Below are 24,828 nucleotides of genomic sequence, written 5' to 3'. Positions count from 1 at the left end.
CCGTCAAGGCCAAAAAGGCCAGCAGGACAGTTCTCCTTCACCTGGTCCAGTTGGTCCTCTGCCTCTCCTCCTTAGTGTACAGCAGCATCGAGAGAGCCCTGTCTACAATCAGCTCAGCCCTCTTTATCCACCTGCGCTACCTGACGTTCTTTCTCCTCGTCCTCCTGCCCCGCTGCCTGAGCCCCCTCATCTATGGACTGAGGGACGAAGGAGTTCGCCCCCTCTTCCTCTGCTACCTCCGCTGCAGACGCTGGAGGATCAAACCAAGCACAAAACATTAACATAGTATATCAAGATATTTCAAAATGTAAGGAAAAAGTCATAAAGACATTTTAAAGAGATTTATATGAATTTATCATTATAAAATTATAGTTCCAGTGCTGTGGGGAGTAGGCAAGGCGAAATCTCTCAGGGCCGGGGGGGGTGGGTGGGAAAGGTCTCTGATCGTGATTAACTTTGCCAGGTCTTTATTCCCTATGTTTCTGCTTGAGTGTGTTTGTCTTCTTCCCGGGTCTTTAGATCCAGTAATTAATCATCCATCCATTCATTTTCCAAACCGCTTACCCTACTGGGTCATGGGGGGTCCGGAGCCTATCCCGGAAGCAATGGGCACGAGGCAGGGGCCAGCCCATCGCAGGGCTCACTCACACACCATTCATTCAGACATACACACCGATGGGGAATTTAGCAAGTCCAATTAGCCTCAGCATGTCTTTGGACTGTGGGGGGAAACCGGAGTACCCGGAGGAAACCCCACGACGACATGGGGAGAACATGCAAACTCCACACACATGTGACCCAGGCGGAGACTTGAACCCGGGTCCCAGAGGTGTGAGGCAACAGTGCTAACCACTGCACCACTATGCCGCCCCGTAATTAATCACTACATCATTTTTTCCCTACAAAAACAGCACAGCCCTGTACCATGTCTTTGCCTTATTTTCCAAATCTAATGCACCTTTCCTGTTGTCTGCACCTGTGTAACTTCTTGTGTTTACTTGCTTGCTGTTGTGCTTAAATAAGTGCATTTTCAATAGACAATAAAATAATAACAAACACAATGCTGGTGTCTGAGATATCTGGGTCTCATTTCCCTAACTTTTATTCACGTTTGCTAAGACAGTATTTAGTGGTAATACAAACACTTTTTTCCAATAATACAAAATGCTGAACCACGAAACATACTGTAAGTACCGGCAGGGGGAGGGGAGGGGGCTCCCAGGCTAATTAGCGAGTGTTGTGTTATCGATTGGCATATTATCCTCCTGCCAGTGAAGCAAGTGGCTGGTTGGCACTTCCAGTCACATGCCTCTCTTTCCAGTCAGTGCTGTGTTTTTCCAGCTAGTCTAAGCTGTATCCAGTTCACAATAACTCCACCCCCTCAGCGAACTGTAATTGGAGAACAGGAATCACTGTTGGAAGTTTCTCTGCTATATCAAATCATGTTTACTTGCCTCAGTTTGCGTTAAGACATCAGTGCTGCACAAACAAACAAATCAATTAAGTAGAATCGGGTATAGCAGTGAATGAGACGCCAAATGATGTTCCAAGCAGCCATACTTCTAATATGTTTGTTGTTTTGATTATAAACGATAATAAATATATCATTAAGTAATAGTCATAGGGCCAGCACAGCTTATAGCACCAAGGTTGGCTCCTGTATCACTTCTCTATTTCCGTGGAGTTTGCACATCCTCTCTGAGTGGGGGGGTCTCTCAAACAGTCCAAAAAGTGGTTAGTTGAATTTGTGTCTTTATGTTGCCCAATGTGTGTATGACTCTGTGTGTGTTGTGACCTGTAATGGACTGTCTTTCTGTCCAGGGTGATCCCCTGCCATGCCCCCAAGGACCCTCTACTGACTTAGCGGTTGGAAGATACACAGATTACCACAAGACAATTATTAGTATCAAACATGCCTCTGATTAACAGCAGAATTTCCCTGCTGAGCTGTCGAGTGCGTGATGATTACAGAGGCTAAACATGCTCCCTGCTCTGGGGAAGGACCTCCATCATGTGGGAGCCTGAGCTGGTCCTGCCTCCACACCTCTCCCCTGTGCTGCCATTAACACTCATCAATTATTAATGTCAGTCCTGTGATAGACGGCTTGTTTGTTCTGCTGCTGAGCAAACAGGGCTTCCCTGTGGAGATGAGCTGCCTTGTGACAGTGCAGCACCCCACAGCTCTCTGCCTGGGCCTAGTCAGTGCTGAGGCCTTCTGAACAACAGGCCTGATTGCAGCCTTAGTCTGACCTAATCAAAAAATCACATACACTCCAATACCTACATATGCAATGCTATAGCCTGTTAACCAATTAAACAATGACCAGAGTAGCTAAACCTTAATTAAACTGCAGTTTCCTAAAAGGACACTGCTACATAACCCCAGACAGAAAAAAATATAAACAAAACCATTGTTATTATTTTTACGATCATTAGGCTTGAGTGGGATTAACTTTGTTGCTCTGCAGTGACCTCTAGTGTCAGCTGGGCTCCTACCAGAAGGTGAGTGGAGTTAAGCGGATTAGCTGTGCAAAGTTACATGATGAATCCTGCAGCATGTAAAGGGAAAGGAAGCGGATGGTTGACAGTGCTCACAATAGCGGACAAGTGGACCTCAGCTTCCACAATATTTTATTGAGACATAAACAGGAAAATGTATAAGTAGACCTGTGTGAAACATTTGTCTTATAGGCTCGTTGTGTCTGTATGGAGGCACAAAGGTTAATGAATCAAAAATGTCCACAGAGAGGCTGGTCTCAGGCCTTTACCATTTCTGGTATGGAGCAGGACTGAAAACGTAATCACAATTTTGTTACAATATACAGTAGAAGCTTGGAACTGGAACGGCTCTTATCTCGACCAACTCGGACGTCAAGCAGGTCTTTCAGATTTCTTCCGATTTGCACCTCGACTGAAATCTTGGAACTTGTCTGTTGCAGCTTGACCAGAAACTCGGAACAAGACAAAACAAAACAGTCATGCTAAAATTTGTACGGATGGAGACGCGTCTCCCCTTCCAAGCAATAATCCCTCCTTTTCTCTTCCTCTCCACCTGCCACCTGCAGTACGCCAATCAGCTCACCTCAACAGAGCTGACGTGCTCATAAATTGTCACTTATTTCATGATTATTGCTTTCCTATGTGCGTTTCATGTGTATTTGCTTTGGTAATGATTTTATCATTGATTAGGTAGGTAGTTAGGTTTAAATAGGCAATCATTTGGGTCTGGAACAGAATAAATCCATCTACATTATTTGTTATGGGGAAATTCGACTTGGATCTCAATCAAATCACAACTCAACCAACCATCCAGAACAAATTAAGTTCATATTCCAAGGTACCACTGCGCTGTATCACAGATGGCAGTGGAACGTTTGCATAGAATTAATAAGGTAGAGTCAGTAACAGTAACGATAGAGTGACTCAAAGGTGAGGACTGCATCAAAAAAATTAAAGAAACAAAAAACAAACATGATGTAACACATGCAATATTCCCTTACAATCACTGAATAATTCCCTATATTGCTTCATCTTTCTTTTTAGTAAATAACAATGACAGTGAATGTGAGAAATCGTCTTCTTTAAACTGCAGATAATAAAATACAAAAAAAAGATATAAGATATATAAAGACATACAGATATAAGACAAAAAAAGAGAGTTTCTCCTATATAAAACCCTTCATCCTTACTTGAAATGGCTTTTTAATCTACTAATAGTAACATTCCCAACAGAGATATGCATGCCCATCACACCTCACCCCAGGGGCCTACTATGCTGGACACACCTACAGAGTGCATGTGATGTCATGTGTCATTGGATTCTTTATAAACTAGAGCACATGCTACTCCAGAAGTGTTTGAGTCAAGTACTCAACAGAGGCAGGTAAAGAAACAAATATATCTTTTATTGTGTCTCTCTTTCATTTCATTTAAATAGGGGCCTTCTTGGGAGAAATATATGTTGGTTTTGCTTACTGACAACAATTTGTGTTTTAATGTACATTTAATGTACATTTCAGCTCTTTTCGTTTCAGAGTTGACCAATGGCTGGCCAGAATGGTTCCTCTCTGGAGCTCAACTTCCTGTACTACCAGTCCATGACAGGGACAATAGACTTCATGACAACAATAAAATCATTTCTCGTGCTGTCCACTGCCCTATTCTTCATCTCCCTGAACCTCATCATGTTCGTTGCCATGTGGAGTAAACCCAGCTTCCGTGAGACTTCCCGCTATCTTCTATTCAGCCAAATGCTCCTCAGTGACTCCATCCATTTGGGATTCACCACATTGCTCTACTCATGTAGCATGGCTAACATCAACCTCATCAAGGTGCTCTGCTCCATGATCGTCCTTGTAAGCGGGACAACTTTCCGCATCTCCCCCCTGACGTTGGCTGTCATGTGTCTGGAACGCTATGTGGCCATTTGTTTCCCACTCCGACACACTGACATCGCCACCCCCAGGAGAACCAATATTGCCATTGCAGTGGTCTGGTTCCTAGGCTCTGTGAACTATGTAATTAATATAATATTTTTGGCAGCCACAGATACCTATTTCCTAACCAAAACTATTTACTGCACACAGGAGCGCCTCTTTCTGGCCAAATGGCAGTTTGATGTGTTCCAGAGCTTTAACGGTGTCTTTTTTGTTACCGTGGGGATTACCGTCATCAGCACCTACACAGGCATCATGATGGCAGCCCAGTCAATCAAGGCCAAAAAGGCCAGCAGGACGGTTCTCCTTCACCTGGTCCAGTTGGGCCTCTGCCTCTCCTCCTTCCTGTTCAGCAGCATCGAGAGAGCCCTGTCTACAATCAGCTCAGCCCTCTTTATCCACCTGCGCTACCTGAACTTCTTTCTCCTCGTCCTCCTACCCCGCTGCCTGAGCCCCCTCATCTATGGACTGAGGGACGAAGGAGTTCGTCCCCTCTTCCTCTGTTACCTCCGCTGCAGTCGCTGGAGGATCAAACCAAGCACAAAACATTAACATAGTATATCAAGATATTTCAAAATGTAAGGAAAAAGTCATAAAGACATTTTAAAGAGATTTATATGAATTTATCATTATAAAATTATAGTTCCAGTGCTGTGGGGAGTAGGCAAGGCGAAATCTCTCAGGGCGGGGGGCAGAGTAGTGGGATAGGTCTCTGATCGTGATTAACTTTGCCAGGTCTTTGTTTGCTGTGTTTCTCCTTGAGTGTGTTTGTTTTCTTCTTCCCATGTCTTTAGATCCAGTAATTAATCACTACGTAATTTTTTCCCTACAAAAACAGCACAGCCCTGTACCATGTCTTTGCCTTATTTTCCAAATCTAATGCACCTTTCCTGTTGTCTGTATCTGTGTAATTGTTTGTGTTTACTTGCTTGCTGTCGTGCTTGATTATGTGCATTTTGAAGGCAAAAAAAATAACAACAAACAATACGCTAATGTCTGAATTGTCAGGGTCTCATTTCCCCAACTGTAACTGGTGTTTGCTAAAACAGTATTTAGTGGCAATAGAAACTCTTTCTTCCAATAATACGAAATGCTGAACCACAAAACATACTGTAACTACCGGCAGGGGGAGGGGGCTCCCAGGTTAGTTAGCCAATGTTGTTTTATCGATTGGTATATTATGTACTAGCTGTGTCTTTCCATATATAAGAATATAAGAAATTTACAAATGAGAGGAGGCCATTCAGCCCATCAAGCTCGTTTGGGGAGAACTTAGCTAATAGCTCAGAGTTGTTAAAATCTTATCTAGCTCTGATTTAAAGGAACCCAGGGTTTTAGCTTGCATTACACTAGCAGGAAGACTATTCCATACTCTTCATTAACTACTTCATTAACTACATGCTGTGTAAGGAAGTGCTTCCTCAAATTCGTTTTAAAATGTTCTCCCGCTAATTTCCACTTATGGCCAGGAGTTCTAGCATTTCAACTGATATTGAAATAGCTATTTGACTGAATAGCATCCAGACCTGTTAGAATCTTATATACCTGGATCATATCCCCCCTTAGTCTCCTTTGCTCGAGGCTAAACAGATTCAGCTCAGCTAACCTCTCCTCATAAAACATTCCTCTAAGACCACCTACCTTGCGCCCACCCCACCCCACAACCCTGTCCTCACTTAGCAGTTGGAAGATAGATGGATTATCACAAGACGATTACTAATACCAATTATTAACATGCCTCCGATTGACAACAGAATTTCCCTGCTGAGCTGTCGAGTGCGTGATGATTACAGAGGCTGAACGTGCTCCCTGCTCTGGGGAAGGACCTCCATCATGTGGGAGCCTGAGCTGGTCCTGCCTCCACACCTCTCTCCTGTGCTGCCATTAACACTCATCAATTATTAATGTCAGTCCTGTGATGGACGGCTTGTTTGTTCTGCTGCTGAGCAAACAGGGCTTCCCTGTGGAGATGAGCTACCTTGTGACAGTGCCGGACCCCACAGATCTCAGCCTGGGCCTAGTCAGTGCTGAGGCCTTCTGACCAACAGGCCTGATTGCACCCTTAGTCTGACCTAAGCAAAACATCACATACACTCCAATACCTACATATGCAATGCTGCAGCTTGTTGGACAGTTAAACAGTGACCAGAATAATTAAACATTCAGTCCATTTACAGTTGCTGTGATTTTGTAATAAGTTAATCTGTGTTTTATGAATATTAAACTGCAGTTTACTAAAAGTACACTGCTTCATAAGCACAGACAGAAACAAGACACACAAAATCACTGTAATTATTTTTAAAATCATTAAGCTTGACCGGGTTTAACCTTGTTGTTCTGTAGTGACCTCCAGTGTCAGCTGGATTCCTACAGGGAGGTGAGTGAATTTTAGCACATTACCTGTGTAAAGTTACATGATGAATACTGCAGGGAAACGATGGCCGACAGTGCTCACAACAGAGGACAAGTGGACCTCAGCTTCTTGCAATATTTACTGAGAGATAAATAGAAAAATATATAAATAGAACTACACACAACACACTTCTAAACTACACACCTGTATGGTGACACATAGGTTAATCAATAAAAATAGTCCAGCTGTGGGTGACCTCTGGCGTTTAACATTTCTGATACAGAGCCAGAGTGAATATTTCATCACAAAAGCCACCAGCACAGGAATCACAGGGGCCTGAGCAGACTAGAAACAAGGGTAGATAACATGACTACAGAACATGACAACAAGACTAGATCAAGTAAGGCTAACTAAGAACAAAGGCACAAGTAAAAAAACAATTATCACAACATACAACATTTTTCCCATGTTGACCATCTACTTTGGAATTTAGGTTCCAACTTTTTCAAATAATACAGGTATATTACTTTATTAACTTGTACTTGCAGAGTGAACTGAACGTTACGTAATGCATATGTGTACCACAATAGCACCAGTCAACACTGGTCATTGTCCTACATTACTGCACACTAACCACCTTTGCAGCGACCACAGTGAATGTGAGATACCTAATGATCTTTTTCATTGAACTACAGCTTGAATGAGCTAAATAGAATCCCTACTCATTGCTTGAAATGGCTTCATAATAAATTAATAGTTACTCTTCAGGCAGAGATATGCATGCCCATCCTGTTTCACCCAAGAGGCCAATTATGCTGGACACACCTACAGAGTCCATGTGATGTCATGTGTCGTTTGATTTGTTATAAACTAGAGCACATGCCACTCTAGACGTGTTTGAGGCAAATGCTTAACAGAGGCAGGTAAAAAAACATCGCATATATTTTTCATTGTGTTTGTTTTTCATTTCAGTTAAATAGAGGTCCTTCTTTTCTTCTGAGAAAGATATGTAGGTGTTTCTAACTGTGAATGACAATTTGTGTTTTAATGTATATTTCTGCTCTTTTCATTTCAGAGTTAACCAATGGCTGACCAGAATGGTTCCTCTCTGGAGCTCAGCTTCCTGTACTACCAGTCCATAACAGGGACAATAGACTTCATGACAACAATAAAATCATTTCTCGTGCTGTCCACTGCCCTATTCTTCATCTCCCTGAACCTCATCATGTTCGTTGCCATGTGGAGTAAACCCAGCTTCCGTGAGACTTCCCGCTATATTCTATTCAGCCAAATGCTCCTCAGTGACTCCATCCATCTGGGATTCACCACATTGCTCTACTCGTGTAGCATGGCTAACATCAACCTCATCAAGGTCCTCTGCTCCACGATCGTCCTTGTAAGCGGGACAACTTTCCGCATCTCCCCCCTGACGTTGGCTGTCATGTGTCTGGAACGCTATGTGGCCATTTGTTTCCCACTCCGACACACTGACATCGCCACCCCCGGGAGAACCAATGTTGCCATTGCAGTGGTCTGGTTCCTAGGCTCTGTGAACTATGTAATTAATATGATATTTTTGGCAGCCACAGATGCCTATTTCCTAACCAAAACTATTTACTGCTCACAGGAGCGCCTCTTTCTGGCCAAGTGGCAGTTTGATGTGTTCCAGAGCTTCAACGGTGTCTTTTTTGTTGCCGTGGGGATCACCGTCACCAGCACCTACACAGGCATCATGATGGCAGCCCGGTCCGTCAAGGCCAAAAAGGCCAGCAGGACAGTTCTCCTTCACCTGGTCCAGTTGGTCCTCTGCCTCTCCTCCTTAGTGTACAGCAGCATCGAGAGAGCCCTGTCTACAATCAGCTCAGCCCTCTTTATCCACCTGCGCTACCTGACGTTCTTTCTCCTCGTCCTCCTGCCCCGCTGCCTGAGCCCCCTCATCTATGGACTGAGGGACGAAGGAGTTCGCCCCCTCTTCCTCTGCTACCTCCGCTGCAGACGCTGGAGGATCAAACCAAGCACAAAACATTAACATAGTATATCAAGATATTTCAAAATGTAAGGAAAAAGTCATAAAGACATTTTAAAGAGATTTATATGAATTTATCATTATAAAATTATAGTTCCAGTGCTGTGGGGAGTAGGCAAGGCGAAATCTCTCAGGGCCGGGGGGGGTGGGTGGGAAAGGTCTCTGATCGTGATTAACTTTGCCAGGTCTTTATTCCCTATGTTTCTGCTTGAGTGTGTTTGTCTTCTTCCCGGGTCTTTAGATCCAGTAATTAATCATCCATCCATTCATTTTCCAAACCGCTTACCCTACTGGGTCATGGGGGGTCCGGAGCCTATCCCGGAAGCAATGGGCACGAGGCAGGGGCCAGCCCATCGCAGGGCTCACTCACACACCATTCATTCAGACATACACACCGATGGGGAATTTAGCAAGTCCAATTAGCCTCAGCATGTCTTTGGACTGTGGGGGGAAACCGGAGTACCCGGAGGAAACCCCACGACGACATGGGGAGAACATGCAAACTCCACACACATGTGACCCAGGCGGAGACTTGAACCCGGGTCCCAGAGGTGTGAGGCAACAGTGCTAACCACTGCACCACTATGCCGCCCCGTAATTAATCACTACATCATTTTTTCCCTACAAAAACAGCACAGCCCTGTACCATGTCTTTGCCTTATTTTCCAAATCTAATGCACCTTTCCTGTTGTCTGCACCTGTGTAACTTCTTGTGTTTACTTGCTTGCTGTTGTGCTTAAATAAGTGCATTTTCAATAGACAATAAAATAATAACAAACACAATGCTGGTGTCTGAGATATCTGGGTCTCATTTCCCTAACTTTTATTCACGTTTGCTAAGACAGTATTTAGTGGTAATACAAACACTTTTTTCCAATAATACAAAATGCTGAACCACGAAACATACTGTAAGTACCGGCAGGGGGAGGGGAGGGGGCTCCCAGGCTAATTAGCGAGTGTTGTGTTATCGATTGGCATATTATCCTCCTGCCAGTGAAGCAAGTGGCTGGTTGGCACTTCCAGTCACATGCCTCTCTTTCCAGTCAGTGCTGTGTTTTTCCAGCTAGTCTAAGCTGTATCCAGTTCACAATAACTCCACCCCCTCAGCGAACTGTAATTGGAGAACAGGAATCACTGTTGGAAGTTTCTCTGCTATATCAAATCATGTTTACTTGCCTCAGTTTGCGTTAAGACATCAGTGCTGCACAAACAAACAAATCAATTAAGTAGAATCGGGTATAGCAGTGAATGAGACGCCAAATGATGTTCCAAGCAGCCATACTTCTAATATGTTTGTTGTTTTGATTATAAACGATAATAAATATATCATTAAGTAATAGTCATAGGGCCAGCACAGCTTATAGCACCAAGGTTGGCTCCTGTATCACTTCTCTATTTCCGTGGAGTTTGCACATCCTCTCTGAGTGGGGGGGTCTCTCAAACAGTCCAAAAAGTGGTTAGTTGAATTTGTGTCTTTATGTTGCCCAATGTGTGTATGACTCTGTGTGTGTTGTGACCTGTAATGGACTGTCTTTCTGTCCAGGGTGATCCCCTGCCATGCCCCCAAGGACCCTCTACTGACTTAGCGGTTGGAAGATACACAGATTACCACAAGACAATTATTAGTATCAAACATGCCTCTGATTAACAGCAGAATTTCCCTGCTGAGCTGTCGAGTGCGTGATGATTACAGAGGCTAAACATGCTCCCTGCTCTGGGGAAGGACCTCCATCATGTGGGAGCCTGAGCTGGTCCTGCCTCCACACCTCTCCCCTGTGCTGCCATTAACACTCATCAATTATTAATGTCAGTCCTGTGATAGACGGCTTGTTTGTTCTGCTGCTGAGCAAACAGGGCTTCCCTGTGGAGATGAGCTGCCTTGTGACAGTGCAGCACCCCACAGCTCTCTGCCTGGGCCTAGTCAGTGCTGAGGCCTTCTGAACAACAGGCCTGATTGCAGCCTTAGTCTGACCTAATCAAAAAATCACATACACTCCAATACCTACATATGCAATGCTATAGCCTGTTAACCAATTAAACAATGACCAGAGTAGCTAAACCTTAATTAAACTGCAGTTTCCTAAAAGGACACTGCTACATAACCCCAGACAGAAAAAAATATAAACAAAACCATTGTTATTATTTTTACGATCATTAGGCTTGAGTGGGATTAACTTTGTTGCTCTGCAGTGACCTCTAGTGTCAGCTGGGCTCCTACCAGAAGGTGAGTGGAGTTAAGCGGATTAGCTGTGCAAAGTTACATGATGAATCCTGCAGCATGTAAAGGGAAAGGAAGCGGATGGTTGACAGTGCTCACAATAGCGGACAAGTGGACCTCAGCTTCCACAATATTTTATTGAGACATAAACAGGAAAATGTATAAGTAGACCTGTGTGAAACATTTGTCTTATAGGCTCGTTGTGTCTGTATGGAGGCACAAAGGTTAATGAATCAAAAATGTCCACAGAGAGGCTGGTCTCAGGCCTTTACCATTTCTGGTATGGAGCAGGACTGAAAACGTAATCACAATTTTGTTACAATATACAGTAGAAGCTTGGAACTGGAACGGCTCTTATCTCGACCAACTCGGACGTCAAGCAGGTCTTTCAGATTTCTTCCGATTTGCACCTCGACTGAAATCTTGGAACTTGTCTGTTGCAGCTTGACCAGAAACTCGGAACAAGACAAAACAAAACAGTCATGCTAAAATTTGTACGGATGGAGACGCGTCTCCCCTTCCAAGCAATAATCCCTCCTTTTCTCTTCCTCTCCACCTGCCACCTGCAGTACGCCAATCAGCTCACCTCAACAGAGCTGACGTGCTCATAAATTGTCACTTATTTCATGATTATTGCTTTCCTATGTGCGTTTCATGTGTATTTGCTTTGGTAATGATTTTATCATTGATTAGGTAGGTAGTTAGGTTTAAATAGGCAATCATTTGGGTCTGGAACAGAATAAATCCATCTACATTATTTGTTATGGGGAAATTCGACTTGGATCTCAATCAAATCACAACTCAACCAACCATCCAGAACAAATTAAGTTCATATTCCAAGGTACCACTGCGCTGTATCACAGATGGCAGTGGAACGTTTGCATAGAATTAATAAGGTAGAGTCAGTAACAGTAACGATAGAGTGACTCAAAGGTGAGGACTGCATCAAAAAAATTAAAGAAACAAAAAACAAACATGATGTAACACATGCAATATTCCCTTACAATCACTGAATAATTCCCTATATTGCTTCATCTTTCTTTTTAGTAAATAACAATGACAGTGAATGTGAGAAATCGTCTTCTTTAAACTGCAGATAATAAAATACAAAAAAAAGATATAAGATATATAAAGACATACAGATATAAGACAAAAAAAGAGAGTTTCTCCTATATAAAACCCTTCATCCTTACTTGAAATGGCTTTTTAATCTACTAATAGTAACATTCCCAACAGAGATATGCATGCCCATCACACCTCACCCCAGGGGCCTACTATGCTGGACACACCTACAGAGTGCATGTGATGTCATGTGTCATTGGATTCTTTATAAACTAGAGCACATGCTACTCCAGAAGTGTTTGAGTCAAGTACTCAACAGAGGCAGGTAAAGAAACAAATATATCTTTTATTGTGTCTCTCTTTCATTTCATTTAAATAGGGGCCTTCTTGGGAGAAATATATGTTGGTTTTGCTTACTGACAACAATTTGTGTTTTAATGTACATTTAATGTACATTTCAGCTCTTTTCGTTTCAGAGTTGACCAATGGCTGGCCAGAATGGTTCCTCTCTGGAGCTCAACTTCCTGTACTACCAGTCCATGACAGGGACAATAGACTTCATGACAACAATAAAATCATTTCTCGTGCTGTCCACTGCCCTATTCTTCATCTCCCTGAACCTCATCATGTTCGTTGCCATGTGGAGTAAACCCAGCTTCCGTGAGACTTCCCGCTATCTTCTATTCAGCCAAATGCTCCTCAGTGACTCCATCCATTTGGGATTCACCACATTGCTCTACTCATGTAGCATGGCTAACATCAACCTCATCAAGGTGCTCTGCTCCATGATCGTCCTTGTAAGCGGGACAACTTTCCGCATCTCCCCCCTGACGTTGGCTGTCATGTGTCTGGAACGCTATGTGGCCATTTGTTTCCCACTCCGACACACTGACATCGCCACCCCCAGGAGAACCAATATTGCCATTGCAGTGGTCTGGTTCCTAGGCTCTGTGAACTATGTAATTAATATAATATTTTTGGCAGCCACAGATACCTATTTCCTAACCAAAACTATTTACTGCACACAGGAGCGCCTCTTTCTGGCCAAATGGCAGTTTGATGTGTTCCAGAGCTTTAACGGTGTCTTTTTTGTTACCGTGGGGATTACCGTCATCAGCACCTACACAGGCATCATGATGGCAGCCCAGTCAATCAAGGCCAAAAAGGCCAGCAGGACGGTTCTCCTTCACCTGGTCCAGTTGGGCCTCTGCCTCTCCTCCTTCCTGTTCAGCAGCATCGAGAGAGCCCTGTCTACAATCAGCTCAGCCCTCTTTATCCACCTGCGCTACCTGAACTTCTTTCTCCTCGTCCTCCTACCCCGCTGCCTGAGCCCCCTCATCTATGGACTGAGGGACGAAGGAGTTCGTCCCCTCTTCCTCTGTTACCTCCGCTGCAGTCGCTGGAGGATCAAACCAAGCACAAAACATTAACATAGTATATCAAGATATTTCAAAATGTAAGGAAAAAGTCATAAAGACATTTTAAAGAGATTTATATGAATTTATCATTATAAAATTATAGTTCCAGTGCTGTGGGGAGTAGGCAAGGCGAAATCTCTCAGGGCGGGGGGCAGAGTAGTGGGATAGGTCTCTGATCGTGATTAACTTTGCCAGGTCTTTGTTTGCTGTGTTTCTCCTTGAGTGTGTTTGTTTTCTTCTTCCCATGTCTTTAGATCCAGTAATTAATCACTACGTAATTTTTTCCCTACAAAAACAGCACAGCCCTGTACCATGTCTTTGCCTTATTTTCCAAATCTAATGCACCTTTCCTGTTGTCTGTATCTGTGTAATTGTTTGTGTTTACTTGCTTGCTGTCGTGCTTGATTATGTGCATTTTGAAGGCAAAAAAAATAACAACAAACAATACGCTAATGTCTGAATTGTCAGGGTCTCATTTCCCCAACTGTAACTGGTGTTTGCTAAAACAGTATTTAGTGGCAATAGAAACTCTTTCTTCCAATAATACGAAATGCTGAACCACAAAACATACTGTAACTACCGGCAGGGGGAGGGGGCTCCCAGGTTAGTTAGCCAATGTTGTTTTATCGATTGGTATATTATGTACTAGCTGTGTCTTTCCATATATAAGAATATAAGAAATTTACAAATGAGAGGAGGCCATTCAGCCCATCAAGCTCGTTTGGGGAGAACTTAGCTAATAGCTCAGAGTTGTTAAAATCTTATCTAGCTCTGATTTAAAGGAACCCAGGGTTTTAGCTTGCATTACACTAGCAGGAAGACTATTCCATACTCTTCATTAACTACTTCATTAACTACATGCTGTGTAAGGAAGTGCTTCCTCAAATTCGTTTTAAAATGTTCTCCCGCTAATTTCCACTTATGGCCAGGAGTTCTAGCATTTCAACTGATATTGAAATAGCTATTTGACTGAATAGCATCCAGACCTGTTAGAATCTTATATACCTGGATCATATCCCCCCTTAGTCTCCTTTGCTCGAGGCTAAACAGATTCAGCTCAGCTAACCTCTCCTCATAAAACATTCCTCTAAGACCACCTACCTTGCGCCCACCCCACCCCACAACCCTGTCCTCACTTAGCAGTTGGAAGATAGATGGATTATCACAAGACGATTACTAATACCAATTATTAACATGCCTCCGATTGACAACAGAATTTCCCTGCTGAGCTGTCGAGTGCGTGATGATTACAGAGGCTGAACGTGCTCCCTGCTCTGGGGAAGGACCTCCATCATGTGGGAGCCTGAGCTGGTCCTGCCTCCACACCTCTCTCCTGTGCTGCCATTAACACTCATCAATTATTAATGTCAGTCCTGTGATGGACGGCTTGTTTGTTCTGCTGCTGAGCAAACAGGGCTTCCCTGTGGAGATGAGCTACCTTGTGACAGTGCCGGACCCCACAGATCTCAGCCTGGGCCTAGTCAGTGCTGAGGCCTTCTGACCAACAGGCCTGATTGCACCCTTAGTCTGACCTAAGCAAAACATCACATACACTCCAATACCTACATATGCAATGCTGCAGCTTGTTGGACAGTTAAACAGTGACCAGAATAATTAAACATTCAGTCCATTTACAGTTGCTGTGATTTTGTAATAAGTTAATCTGTGTTTTATGAATATTAAACTGCAGTTTACTAAAAGTACACTGCTTCATAAGCACAGACAGAAACAAGACACACAAAATCACTGTAATTATTTTTAAAATCATTAAGCTTGACCGGGTTTAACCTTGTTGTTCTGTAGTGACCTCCAGTGTCAGCTGGATTCCTACAGGGAGGTGAGTGAATTTTAGCACATTACCTGTGTAAAGTTACATGATGAATACTGCAGGGAAACGATGGCCGACAGTGCTCACAACAGAGGACAAGTGGACCTCAGCTTCTTGCAATATTTACTGAGAGATAAATAGAAAAATATATAAATAGAACTACACACAACACACTTCTAAACTACACACCTGTATGGTGACACATAGGTTAATCAATAAAAATAGTCCAGCTGTGGGTGACCTCTGGCGTTTAACATTTCTGATACAGAGCCAGAGTGAATATTTCATCACAAAAGCCACCAGCACAGGAATCACAGGGGCCTGAGCAGACTAGAAACAAGGGTAGATAACATGACTACAGAACATGACAACAAGACTAGATCAAGTAAGGCTAACTAAGAACAAAGGCACAAGTAAAAAAACAATTATCACAACATACAACATTTTTCCCATGTTGACCATCTACTTTGGAATTTAGGTTCCAACTTTTTCAAATAATACAGGTATATTACTTTATTAACTTGTACTTGCAGAGTGAACTGAACGTTACGTAATGCATATGTGTACCACAATAGCACCAGTCAACACTGGTCATTGTCCTACATTACTGCACACTAACCACCTTTGCAGCGACCACAGTGAATGTGAGATACCTAATGATCTTTTTCATTGAACTACAGCTTGAATGAGCTAAATAGAATCCCTACTCATTGCTTGAAATGGCTTCATAATAAATTAATAGTTACTCTTCAGGCAGAGATATGCATGCCCATCCTGTTTCACCCAAGAGGCCAATTATGCTGGACACACCTACAGAGTCCATGTGATGTCATGTGTCGTTTGATTTGTTATAAACTAGAGCACATGCCACTCTAGACGTGTTTGAGGCAAATGCTTAACAGAGGCAGGTAAAAAAACATCGCATATATTTTTCATTGTGTTTGTTTTTCATTTCAGTTAAATAGAGGTCCTTCTTTTCTTCTGAGAAAGATATGTAGGTGTTTCTAACTGTGAATGACAATTTGTGTTTTAATGTATATTTCTGCTCTTTTCATTTCAGAGTTAACCAATGGCTGACCAGAATGGTTCCTCTCTGGAGCTCAGCTTCCTGTACTACCAGTCCATAACAGGGACAATAGACTTCATGACAACAATAAAATCATTTCTCGTGCTGTCCACTGCCCTATTCTTCATCTCCCTGAACCTCATCATGTTCGTTGCCATGTGGAGTAAACCCAGCTTCCGTGAGACTTCCCGCTATATTCTATTCAGCCAAATGCTCCTCAGTGACTCCATCCATCTGGGATTCACCACATTGCTCTACTCGTGTAGCATGGCTAACATCAACCTCATCAAGGTCCTCTGCTCCACGATCGTCCTTGTAAGCGGGACAACTTTCCGCATCTCCCCCCTGACGTTGGCTGTCATGTGTCTGGAACGCTATGTGGCCATTTGTTTCCCACTCCGACACACTGACATCGCCACCCCCGGGAGAACCAATGTTGCCATTGCAGTGGTCTGGTTCCTAGGCTCTGTGAACTATGTAATTAATATGATATTTTTGGCAGCCACAGATGCCTATTTCCTAACCAAAACTATTTACTGCTCACAGGAGCGCCTCTTTCTGGCCAAGTGGCAGTTTGATGTGTTCCAGAGCTTCAACGGTGTCTTTTTTGTTGCCGTGGGGATCACCGTCACCAGCACCTACACAGGCATCATGATGGCAGCCCGGTCCGTCAAGGCCAAAAAGGCCAGCAGGACAGTTCTCCTTCACCTGGTCCAGTTGGTCCTCTGCCTCTCCTCCTTAGTGTACAGCAGCATCGAGAGAGCCCTGTCTACAATCAGCTCAGCCCTCTTTATCCACCTGCGCTACCTGACGTTCTTTCTCCTCGTCCTCCTGCCCCGCTGCCTGAGCCCCCTCATCTATGGACTGAGGGACGAAGGAGTTCGCCCCCTCTTCCTCTGCTACCTCCGCTGCAGACGCTGGAGGATCAAACCAAGCACAAAACATTAACATAGTATATCAAGATATTTCAAAATGTAAGGAAAAAGTCATAAAGACATTTTAAAGAGATTTATATGAATTTATCATTATAAAATTATAGTTCCAGTGCTGTGGGGAGTAGGCAAGGCGAAATCTCTCAGGGCCGGGGGGGGTGGGTGGGAAAGGTCTCTGATCGTGATTAACTTTGCCAGGTCTTTATTCCCTATGTTTCTGCTTGAGTGTGTTTGTCTTCTTCCCGGGTCTTTAGATCCAGTAATTAATCATCCATCCATTCATTTTCCAAACCGCTTACCCTACTGGGTCATGGGGGGTCCGGAGCCTATCCCGGAAGCAATGGGCACGAGGCAGGGGCCAGCCCATCGCAGGGCTCACTCACACACCATTCATTCAGACATACACACCGATGGGGAATTTAGCAAGTCCAATTAGCCTCAGCATGTCTTTGGACTGTGGGGGGAAACCGGAGTACCCGGAGGAAACCCCACGACGACATGGGGAGAACATGCAAACTCCACACACATGTGACCCAGGCGGAGACTTGAACCCGGGTCCCAGAGGTGTGAGGCAACAGTGCTAACCACTGCACCACTATGCCGCCCCGTAATTAATCACTACATCATTTTTTCCCTACAAAAACAGCACAGCCCTGTACCATGTCTTTGCCTTATTTTCCAAATCTAATGCACCTTTCCTGTTGTCTGCACCTGTGTAACTTCTTGTGTTTACTTGCTTGCTGTTGTGCTTAAATAAGTGCATTTTCAATAGACAATAAAATAATAACAAACACAATGCTGGTGTCTGAGATATCTGGGTCTCATTTCCCTAACTTTTATTCACGTTTGCTAAGACAGTATTTAGTGGTAATACAAACACTTTTTTCCAATAATACAAAATGCTGAACCACGAAACATACTGTAAGTACCGGCAGGGGGAGGGGAGGGGGCTCCCAGGCTAATTAGCGAGTGTTGTGTTATCGATTGGCATATTATCCTCCTGCCAGTGAAGCAAGTGGCTGGTTGGCACTTCCAGTCACATGCCTCTCTTTCCAGTCAGTGCTGTGTTTTTCCAGCTAGTCTAAGCTGTATCCAGTTCACAATAACTCCACCCCCTCAGCGAACTGTAATTGGAGAACAGGAATCACTGTTGGAAGTTTCTCTGCTATATCAAATCATGTTTACTTGCCTCAGTTTGCGTTAAGACATCAGTGCTGCACAAACAAACAAATCAATTAAGTAGAATCGGGTATAGCAGTGAATGAGACGCCAAATGATGTTCCAAGCAGCCATACTTCTAATATGTTTGTTGTTTTGATTATAAACGATAATAAATATATCATTAAGTAATAGTCATAGGGCCAGCACAGCTTATAGCACCAAGGTTGGCTCCTGTATCACTTCTCTATTTCCGTGGAGTTTGCACATCCTCTCTGAGTGGGGGGGTCTCTCAAACAGTCCAAAAAGTGGTTAGTTGAATTTGTGTCTTTATGTTGCCCAATGTGTGTATGACTCTGTGTGTGTTGTGACCTGTAATGGACTGTCTTTCTGTCCAGGGTGATCCCCTGCCATGCCCCCAAGGACCCTCTACTGACTTAGCGGTTGGAAGATACACAGATTACCACAAGACAATTATTAGTATCAAACATGCCTCTGATTAACAGCAGAATTTCCCTGCTGAGCTGTCGAGTGCGTGATGATTACAGAGGCTAAACATGCTCCCTGCTCTGGGGAAGGACCTCCATCATGTGGGAGCCTGAGCTGGTCCTGCCTCCACACCTCTCCCCTGTGCTGCCATTAACACTCATCAATTATTAATGTCAGTCCTGTGATGGACGGCTTGTTTGTTCTGCTGCTGAGCAAACAGGGCTTCCCTGTGGAGATGAGCTACCTTGTGACAGTGCGGGACCCCACAGATCTCAGCCTGGGCCTAGTCAGTGCTGAGGCCTTCTGAACAACAGGCCGGATTGCAGCCTTAGTCTGACCTAATCAAAACATCACATACACTCCAATACCTACATATGCAATGCTATAGCCTGTTAACCAATTAAACAATGACCAGAGTAGCTAAACCTTAATTAAACTGCAGTTTCCTAAAAGGACACTGCTACATAACCCCAGACAGAAAAAAATATAAATAAAACCATTGTTATTATTTTTACGATCATTAGGCTTGAGTGGGATTAACTTTGTTGCTCTGCAGTGACCTCTAGTGTCAGCTGGGCTCCTACCAGAAGGTGAGTGGAGTTAAGCGGATTAGCTGTGCAAAGTTACATGATGAATCCTGCAGCATGTAAAGGGAAAGGAAGCGGATGGTTGACAGTGCTCACAATAGCGGACAAGTGGACCTCAGCTTCCACAATATTTTATTGAGACATAAACAGGAAAATGTATGAGTAGACCTGTGTGAAACATTTGTCTTATAGGCTCGTTGTGTCTGTATGGAGGCACAAAGGTTAATGAATCAAAAATGTCCACAGAGAGGCTGGTCTCAGGCCTTTACCATTTCTGGTATGGAGCAGGACTGAAAACGTAATCACAATTTTGTTACAATATACAGTAGAAGCTTGGAACTGGAACGGCTCTTATCTCGACCAACTCGGACGTCAAGCGAGTCTCTCAGATTTCTTCCGATTTGCACCTCGACTGAAATCTTGGAACTTGTCTGTTGCAGCTTGACCAGAAACTCGGAACAAGACAAAACAAAATAGTCATGCTAAAATTTGTACGGATGGAGACGCGTCTCCCCTTCCAAGCAATAATCCCTCCTTTTCTCTTCCTCTCCAGCTGCCACCTGCAGTACACCATCAGCTCACCTCAACAGAGCTGACATGCTCATAAATTGTCACTTATTTCATGATTATTGCTTTCCTATGTGCATTTTCATGTGTATTAGCTTTATATTGATTGGTAATGATTTTTTCATTGATTAGGTAGGTAGATGGGTTTAAATAGGCAAACAAATTAAGTTCATATTCCAAGGTACCACTGCGCTGTATCACAGATGGCAGTGGAACGTTTGCATAGAATTAATAAGGTAGAGTCAGTAACAGTAACGATAGAGTGACTCAAGGTGAGGACTGCATCAAAAAAATAAAAGAAACAAAAAACAAACATGATGTAACACATGCAATATTCCCTTACAATCACTGAATAATTCCCTATACTGCTTCATCTTTCTTTTTAGTAAATAACAATGACAGTGAATGTGAGAAATCGTCTTCTTTAAACTACAGATAATACAAGACAAAAAAGATATAAGATATATAAAGATATATGTCACGATCGCGGGTCATGCTGAGCGGCGATTGTGTGGGCAGGCGTGCAAGGAGCAGGCGAGACAGGCGAAAGTCAGGGCAAACAACGAGTTTAATCCAGAGATCAGGGACCAGGGAACACCAGACAGGAAAGCACATCACCATGCCACAATGACGGACAAGGGGAACAGGTAAGACCAGGACTTAAATAGGACGTGACTAATCAAAATAAGCAGACACAGATGGAGACGATCAGGGAAGCACACGTGGGTAAGCAGGGGGCGTGGCACACACGAGGAGGGGACGAGCCGGGCATGACAATATACAGATATAACACAAAAAAGGGAGTTTGCCCTATATAAAACCCTTCATCCTTACTTGAAATGGCTTTTTAATCTACTAATAGTAACATTCCCAACAGAGATATGCATGCCCATCACACCTCACCCCAGGGGTCTACTATGCTGGACACACCTACAGAGTGCATGTGATGTCATGTGTCATTGGATTCTTTATAAACTAGAGCACATGCTACTCCAGAAGTGTTTGAGTCAAGTGCTCAACAGAGGCAGGTAAAGAAACAAATATATCTTTTATTGTGTCTCTCTTTCATTTCATTTAAATAGGGGCCCTCTTGGGAGAAATATATGTTGGTTTTGCTGACTGACAACAATTTGTGTTTTAATGTACATTTAATGTACATTTCAGCTCTTTTCATTTCAGAGTTAACCAATGGCTGACCAGAATGGTTCCTCTCTGGAGCTCAACTTCCTGTACTACCAGTCCATGACAGGGACAATAGACTTCATGACAACAATAAAATCATCTCTCGTGCTGTCCACTGCCCTATTCTTCATCTCCCTGAACCTCATCATGTTCGTTGCCATGTGGAGTAAACCCAGCTTCCGTGAGACTTCCCGCTATCTTCTATTCAGCCAAATGCTCCTCAGTGACTCCATCCATCTGGGATTCACCACATTGCTCTACTCGTGTAGCATGGCTAACATCAACCTCATCAAGGTGCTCTGCTCCATGATCGTCCTTGTAAGCGGGACAACTTTCCGCATCTCCCCCCTGACGTTGGCTGTCATGTGTCTGGAACGCTATGTGGCCATTTGTTTCCCACTCCGACACACTGACATCGCCACCCCCAGGAAAACCAATATTGCCATTGCAGTGGTCTGGTTCCTGGGCTCTGTGAACTATGTGATTGATATCATTTTTTTAGCAGCTACAGCTACTTTCTGGCCAAGTGGCAGTTTGATGTGTTCCAGAGCTTCAACGGTGTCTTTTTTGTTGCCGTGGGGATCATCGTCATCGGCAACTACACAGGCATCATGATCGCAGCCCGGTCCATCAAGGCCAAAAAGGCCAGCAGGACGGTTCTCCTTCACCTGGTCCAGTTGGGCCTCTGCCTCACCTCCTTCCTATATAGCAGCATTGAGAGAGCCCTGTCCACAGTCACCTTAGCTTCCTTTATCCACCTGCGCTACCTGAACGTCTTTCTCCTTGTCCTCCTGCCCCGCTGCCTGAACCCCCTCATCTAGACGAAGAGACGAAGGAGTTCGCCCCCTCTTCCTCTGCTACCTCCGCTGCAGGATCAAACCAAGCACAAAACATCCATCCATCCATCCATTTTCCAAACCGCTTATCCCATTGGGTCGCGGGGGGTCCGGAGCCTATCCCGGAATCAATGGGCACAAGGCAGGGAACAACCCAGGATGGGGGGCCAGCCCATCGCAGGGCACACTCACACACCATTCACTCACACATGCACACCTACGGGCAATTCAGCAACTCCAATTAGCCTCAGCATGTTTTTGGACTGTGGGGGGAAACCGGAGTACCCGGAGGAAACCCCACGACGACACAGGGAGAACATGCAAACTCCGCACACATGTGACCCAGGCGGAGACTCGAACCCGGGTCCCAGAGGTGTGAGGCGACAGTGCTAACCACTGCACCACCATGCCGCCCCGCACAAAACATTAACATAGTATATCAAGATATTTCAAAATGTAAGGAAAAAGTCATAAAGACATTTTAAAGTGATTTATATGAATTTATCATTATAAAATTATATTTCCAGTGATGTGGGGAGTAGGCAAGGCGAAATCTCTCAGGGCGGGGGGCAGAGTAGTGGGATAGGTCTCTGATCGTGATTAACTTTGCCAGGTCTTTGTTTCCTGTGTTTCTCCTTGAGTGTGTTTGTTTTCTTCTTCCCATGTCTTTAGATCCAGTAATTAATCACTACGTAATTTTTTCCCTACAAAAACAGCACAGCCCTGTACCATGTCTTTGTCATATTTTCCAAATCTAATGCGCCTTTCCTGTTGTCTGTATCTGTGTAATTGTTTGTGTTTACTTGCTTGCTGTCATGCTTGATTATGTGCATTTTGAAGGCAAAAAAAATAACAACAAACAATACGCTGATGTCTGAGTTGTCAGGGTCTCATTTCCCCAACTGTAACTGGTGTTTGCTAAGACAGTATTTAGTGGCAATAGAAAAACTTTCTTCCAATAATACGAAATGGTGAACCACAAACATACTGTAACTACCGGCAGGGGGAGGGGGCTCCCAGGTTAGTTAGCCAATGTTGTTTTATCGATTGGTATATTATGTACTGGCTGTGTCTTTCCATATATAAGAATATAAGAAATTTACAAATGAGAGGAGGCCATTCAGCCCATCAAGCTCGTTTGGGGAGAACTTAGTTAATAGCTCAGAGTTGTTAAAATCTTATCTAGCTCTGATTTAAAGGAACCCAGGGTTTTAGCTTGCATTACACTAGCAGGAAGACTATTCCATACTCTTCATTAACTACTTCATTAACTACATGCTGTGTAAGGAAGTGCTTCCTCAAATTCGTTTTAAAATGTTCTCCCGCTAATTTCCACTTATGGCCAGGAGTTCTAGCATTTAAACTGATATTGAAATAGCTATTTGACTGAATAGCATCCAGACCTGTTAGAATCTTATATACCTGGATCATATCCCCCCTTAGTCTCCTTTGCTCGAGGCTAAACAGATTCAGCTCAGCTAACCTCTCCTCATAAAACATTCCTCTAAGACCACCTACCTTGCGCCCACCCCACCCCACAACCCTGTCCTCACTTAGCAGTTGGAAGATAGATGGATTATCACAAGACGATTACTAATACCAATTATTAACATGCCTCCGATTGACAACAGAATTTCCCTGCTGAGCTGTCGAGTGCGTGATGATTACAGAGGCTGAACGTGCTCCCTGCTCTGGGGAAGGACCTCCATCATGTGGGAGCCTGAGCTGGTCCTGCCTCCACACCTCTCCCCTGTGCTGCCATTAACACTCATCAATTATTAATGTCAGTCCTGTGATAGACGGCTTGTTTGTTCTGCTGCTGAGCAAACAGGGCTTCCCTGTGGAGATGAGCTACCTTGTGACACTGCCGGACCCCACAGATCTCAGCCTGGGCCTAGTCAGTGCTGAGGCCTTCTGACCAACAGGCCTGATTGTACCCTTAGTCTGACCTAAGCAAAACATCACATACACTCCAATACCTACATATGCAATGCTGCAGCTTGTTGGACAGTTAAACAGTGACCAGAATAATTAAACATTCAGTCCATTTACAGTTGCTGTGATTTTGTAATAAGTTAATCTGTGTTTTATGAATATTAAACTGCAGTTTACTAAAAGTACACTGCTTCATAAGCCCAGACAGAAACAAGACACACAAAATCACTGTAATTATTTTTAAAATCATTAAGCTTGACCGGGTTTAACCTTGTTGTTCTGTAGTGACCTCCAGTGTCAGCTGGATTCCTACAGGGAGGTGAGTGAATTTTAGCACATTAGCTGTGTAAAGTTACATGATGAATACTGCAGGGAGACGATGGCCGACAGTGCTCACAACAGAGGACAAGTGGACCTCAGCTTCTTGCAATATTTACTGAGAGATAAATAGAAAAATATATAAATAGAACTACACACAACACACTTCTAAACTACACACCTGTATGGTGACACATAGGTTAATCAATAAAAATAGTCCAGCTGTGGGTGACCTCTGGCGTTTAACATTTCTGATACAGAGCCAGAGTGAATATTTCATCACAAAAGCCACCAGCACAGGAACCACGGAGGGCAGTGCAGCAACCACAGCACAGGAATCACAGGGGCCTGAGCAGACTAGAAACAAGGGTAGATAACATGACTACAGAACATGACAACAAGACTAGATCAAGTAAG

General features: G+C 43.8%; 5 protein-coding genes across 12 annotated transcripts in view; 4 read left to right on the top strand and 1 right to left on the bottom strand.

Annotated features, from left to right (window-relative positions):
- LOC125721033 (kelch-like protein 10) overlaps positions 1-24,828 on the top strand; it is a 125,469-nt gene that overhangs the window by 53,156 nt on the left and 47,485 nt on the right. The window lies entirely within an intron of this gene.
- Positions 1-24,828, top strand: part of LOC125721037 (odorant receptor 131-2-like) — a 69,113-nt gene that overhangs the window by 5,560 nt on the left and 38,725 nt on the right. The window contains exons 1-2 of one of the 6 annotated variants that reach the window (XM_048996970.1): positions 3,867-3,883; positions 4,035-5,028. The exons of 2 other annotated variants lie outside the window; for them this stretch is intronic. In XM_048996970.1, coding sequence (XP_048852927.1) covers positions 4,044-4,988 — 945 coding nt within the window. In that variant the 5' untranslated portion in view covers positions 3,867-3,883; positions 4,035-4,043 and the 3' untranslated portion in view covers positions 4,989-5,028. Of the gene's footprint in view, positions 1-3,853; positions 3,884-4,034; positions 5,029-12,390; positions 12,421-24,828 lie in introns of those variants that run through there. 3 more of the 6 variants (XM_048996971.1, XM_048996966.1, XM_048996965.1) reach the window with 3 other exon arrangements.
- The window catches only part of LOC125721044 (odorant receptor 131-2-like), a 65,040-nt gene that overhangs the window by 16,074 nt on the left and 24,138 nt on the right, over positions 1-24,828 (bottom strand). The window lies entirely within an intron of this gene.
- LOC125721041 (odorant receptor 131-2-like) lies at positions 12,457-13,565 on the top strand. The gene has a single exon (XM_048996979.1). It carries the CDS (start codon positions 12,581-12,583, stop codon positions 13,523-13,525), a length of 945 nt encoding a protein of 314 aa, XP_048852936.1. The 5' UTR covers positions 12,457-12,580; the 3' UTR covers positions 13,526-13,565.
- LOC125721038 (odorant receptor 131-2-like) overlaps positions 21,141-24,828 on the top strand; it is a 38,874-nt gene continuing 35,186 nt past the window's right edge. The window contains exon 1 of the mRNA XM_048996974.1: positions 21,141-21,168. The gene's annotated coding sequence lies outside the window, so the exon portion shown is untranslated. The remainder of the gene's footprint in view (positions 21,169-24,828) is intronic.

This window comes from Brienomyrus brachyistius, unplaced genomic scaffold (assembly GCF_023856365.1).
Source record: "Brienomyrus brachyistius isolate T26 unplaced genomic scaffold, BBRACH_0.4 scaffold27, whole genome shotgun sequence".
In the NCBI taxonomy this organism is placed as follows: Eukaryota; Metazoa; Chordata; class Actinopteri; order Osteoglossiformes; family Mormyridae; genus Brienomyrus; species Brienomyrus brachyistius.
The sequence above is the reverse complement of the archived record's forward strand: the minus strand, read 5'-3'. Positions and strand labels throughout refer to the sequence as shown.

What these genes read in the sequence shown, in the direction of transcription:
- LOC125721041 (XM_048996979.1), top strand. Translation starts at nt 12,581, where the DNA reads ATGGCTGGCCAGAATGGTTCCTCTCTGGAGCTCAACTTCCTGTACTAC.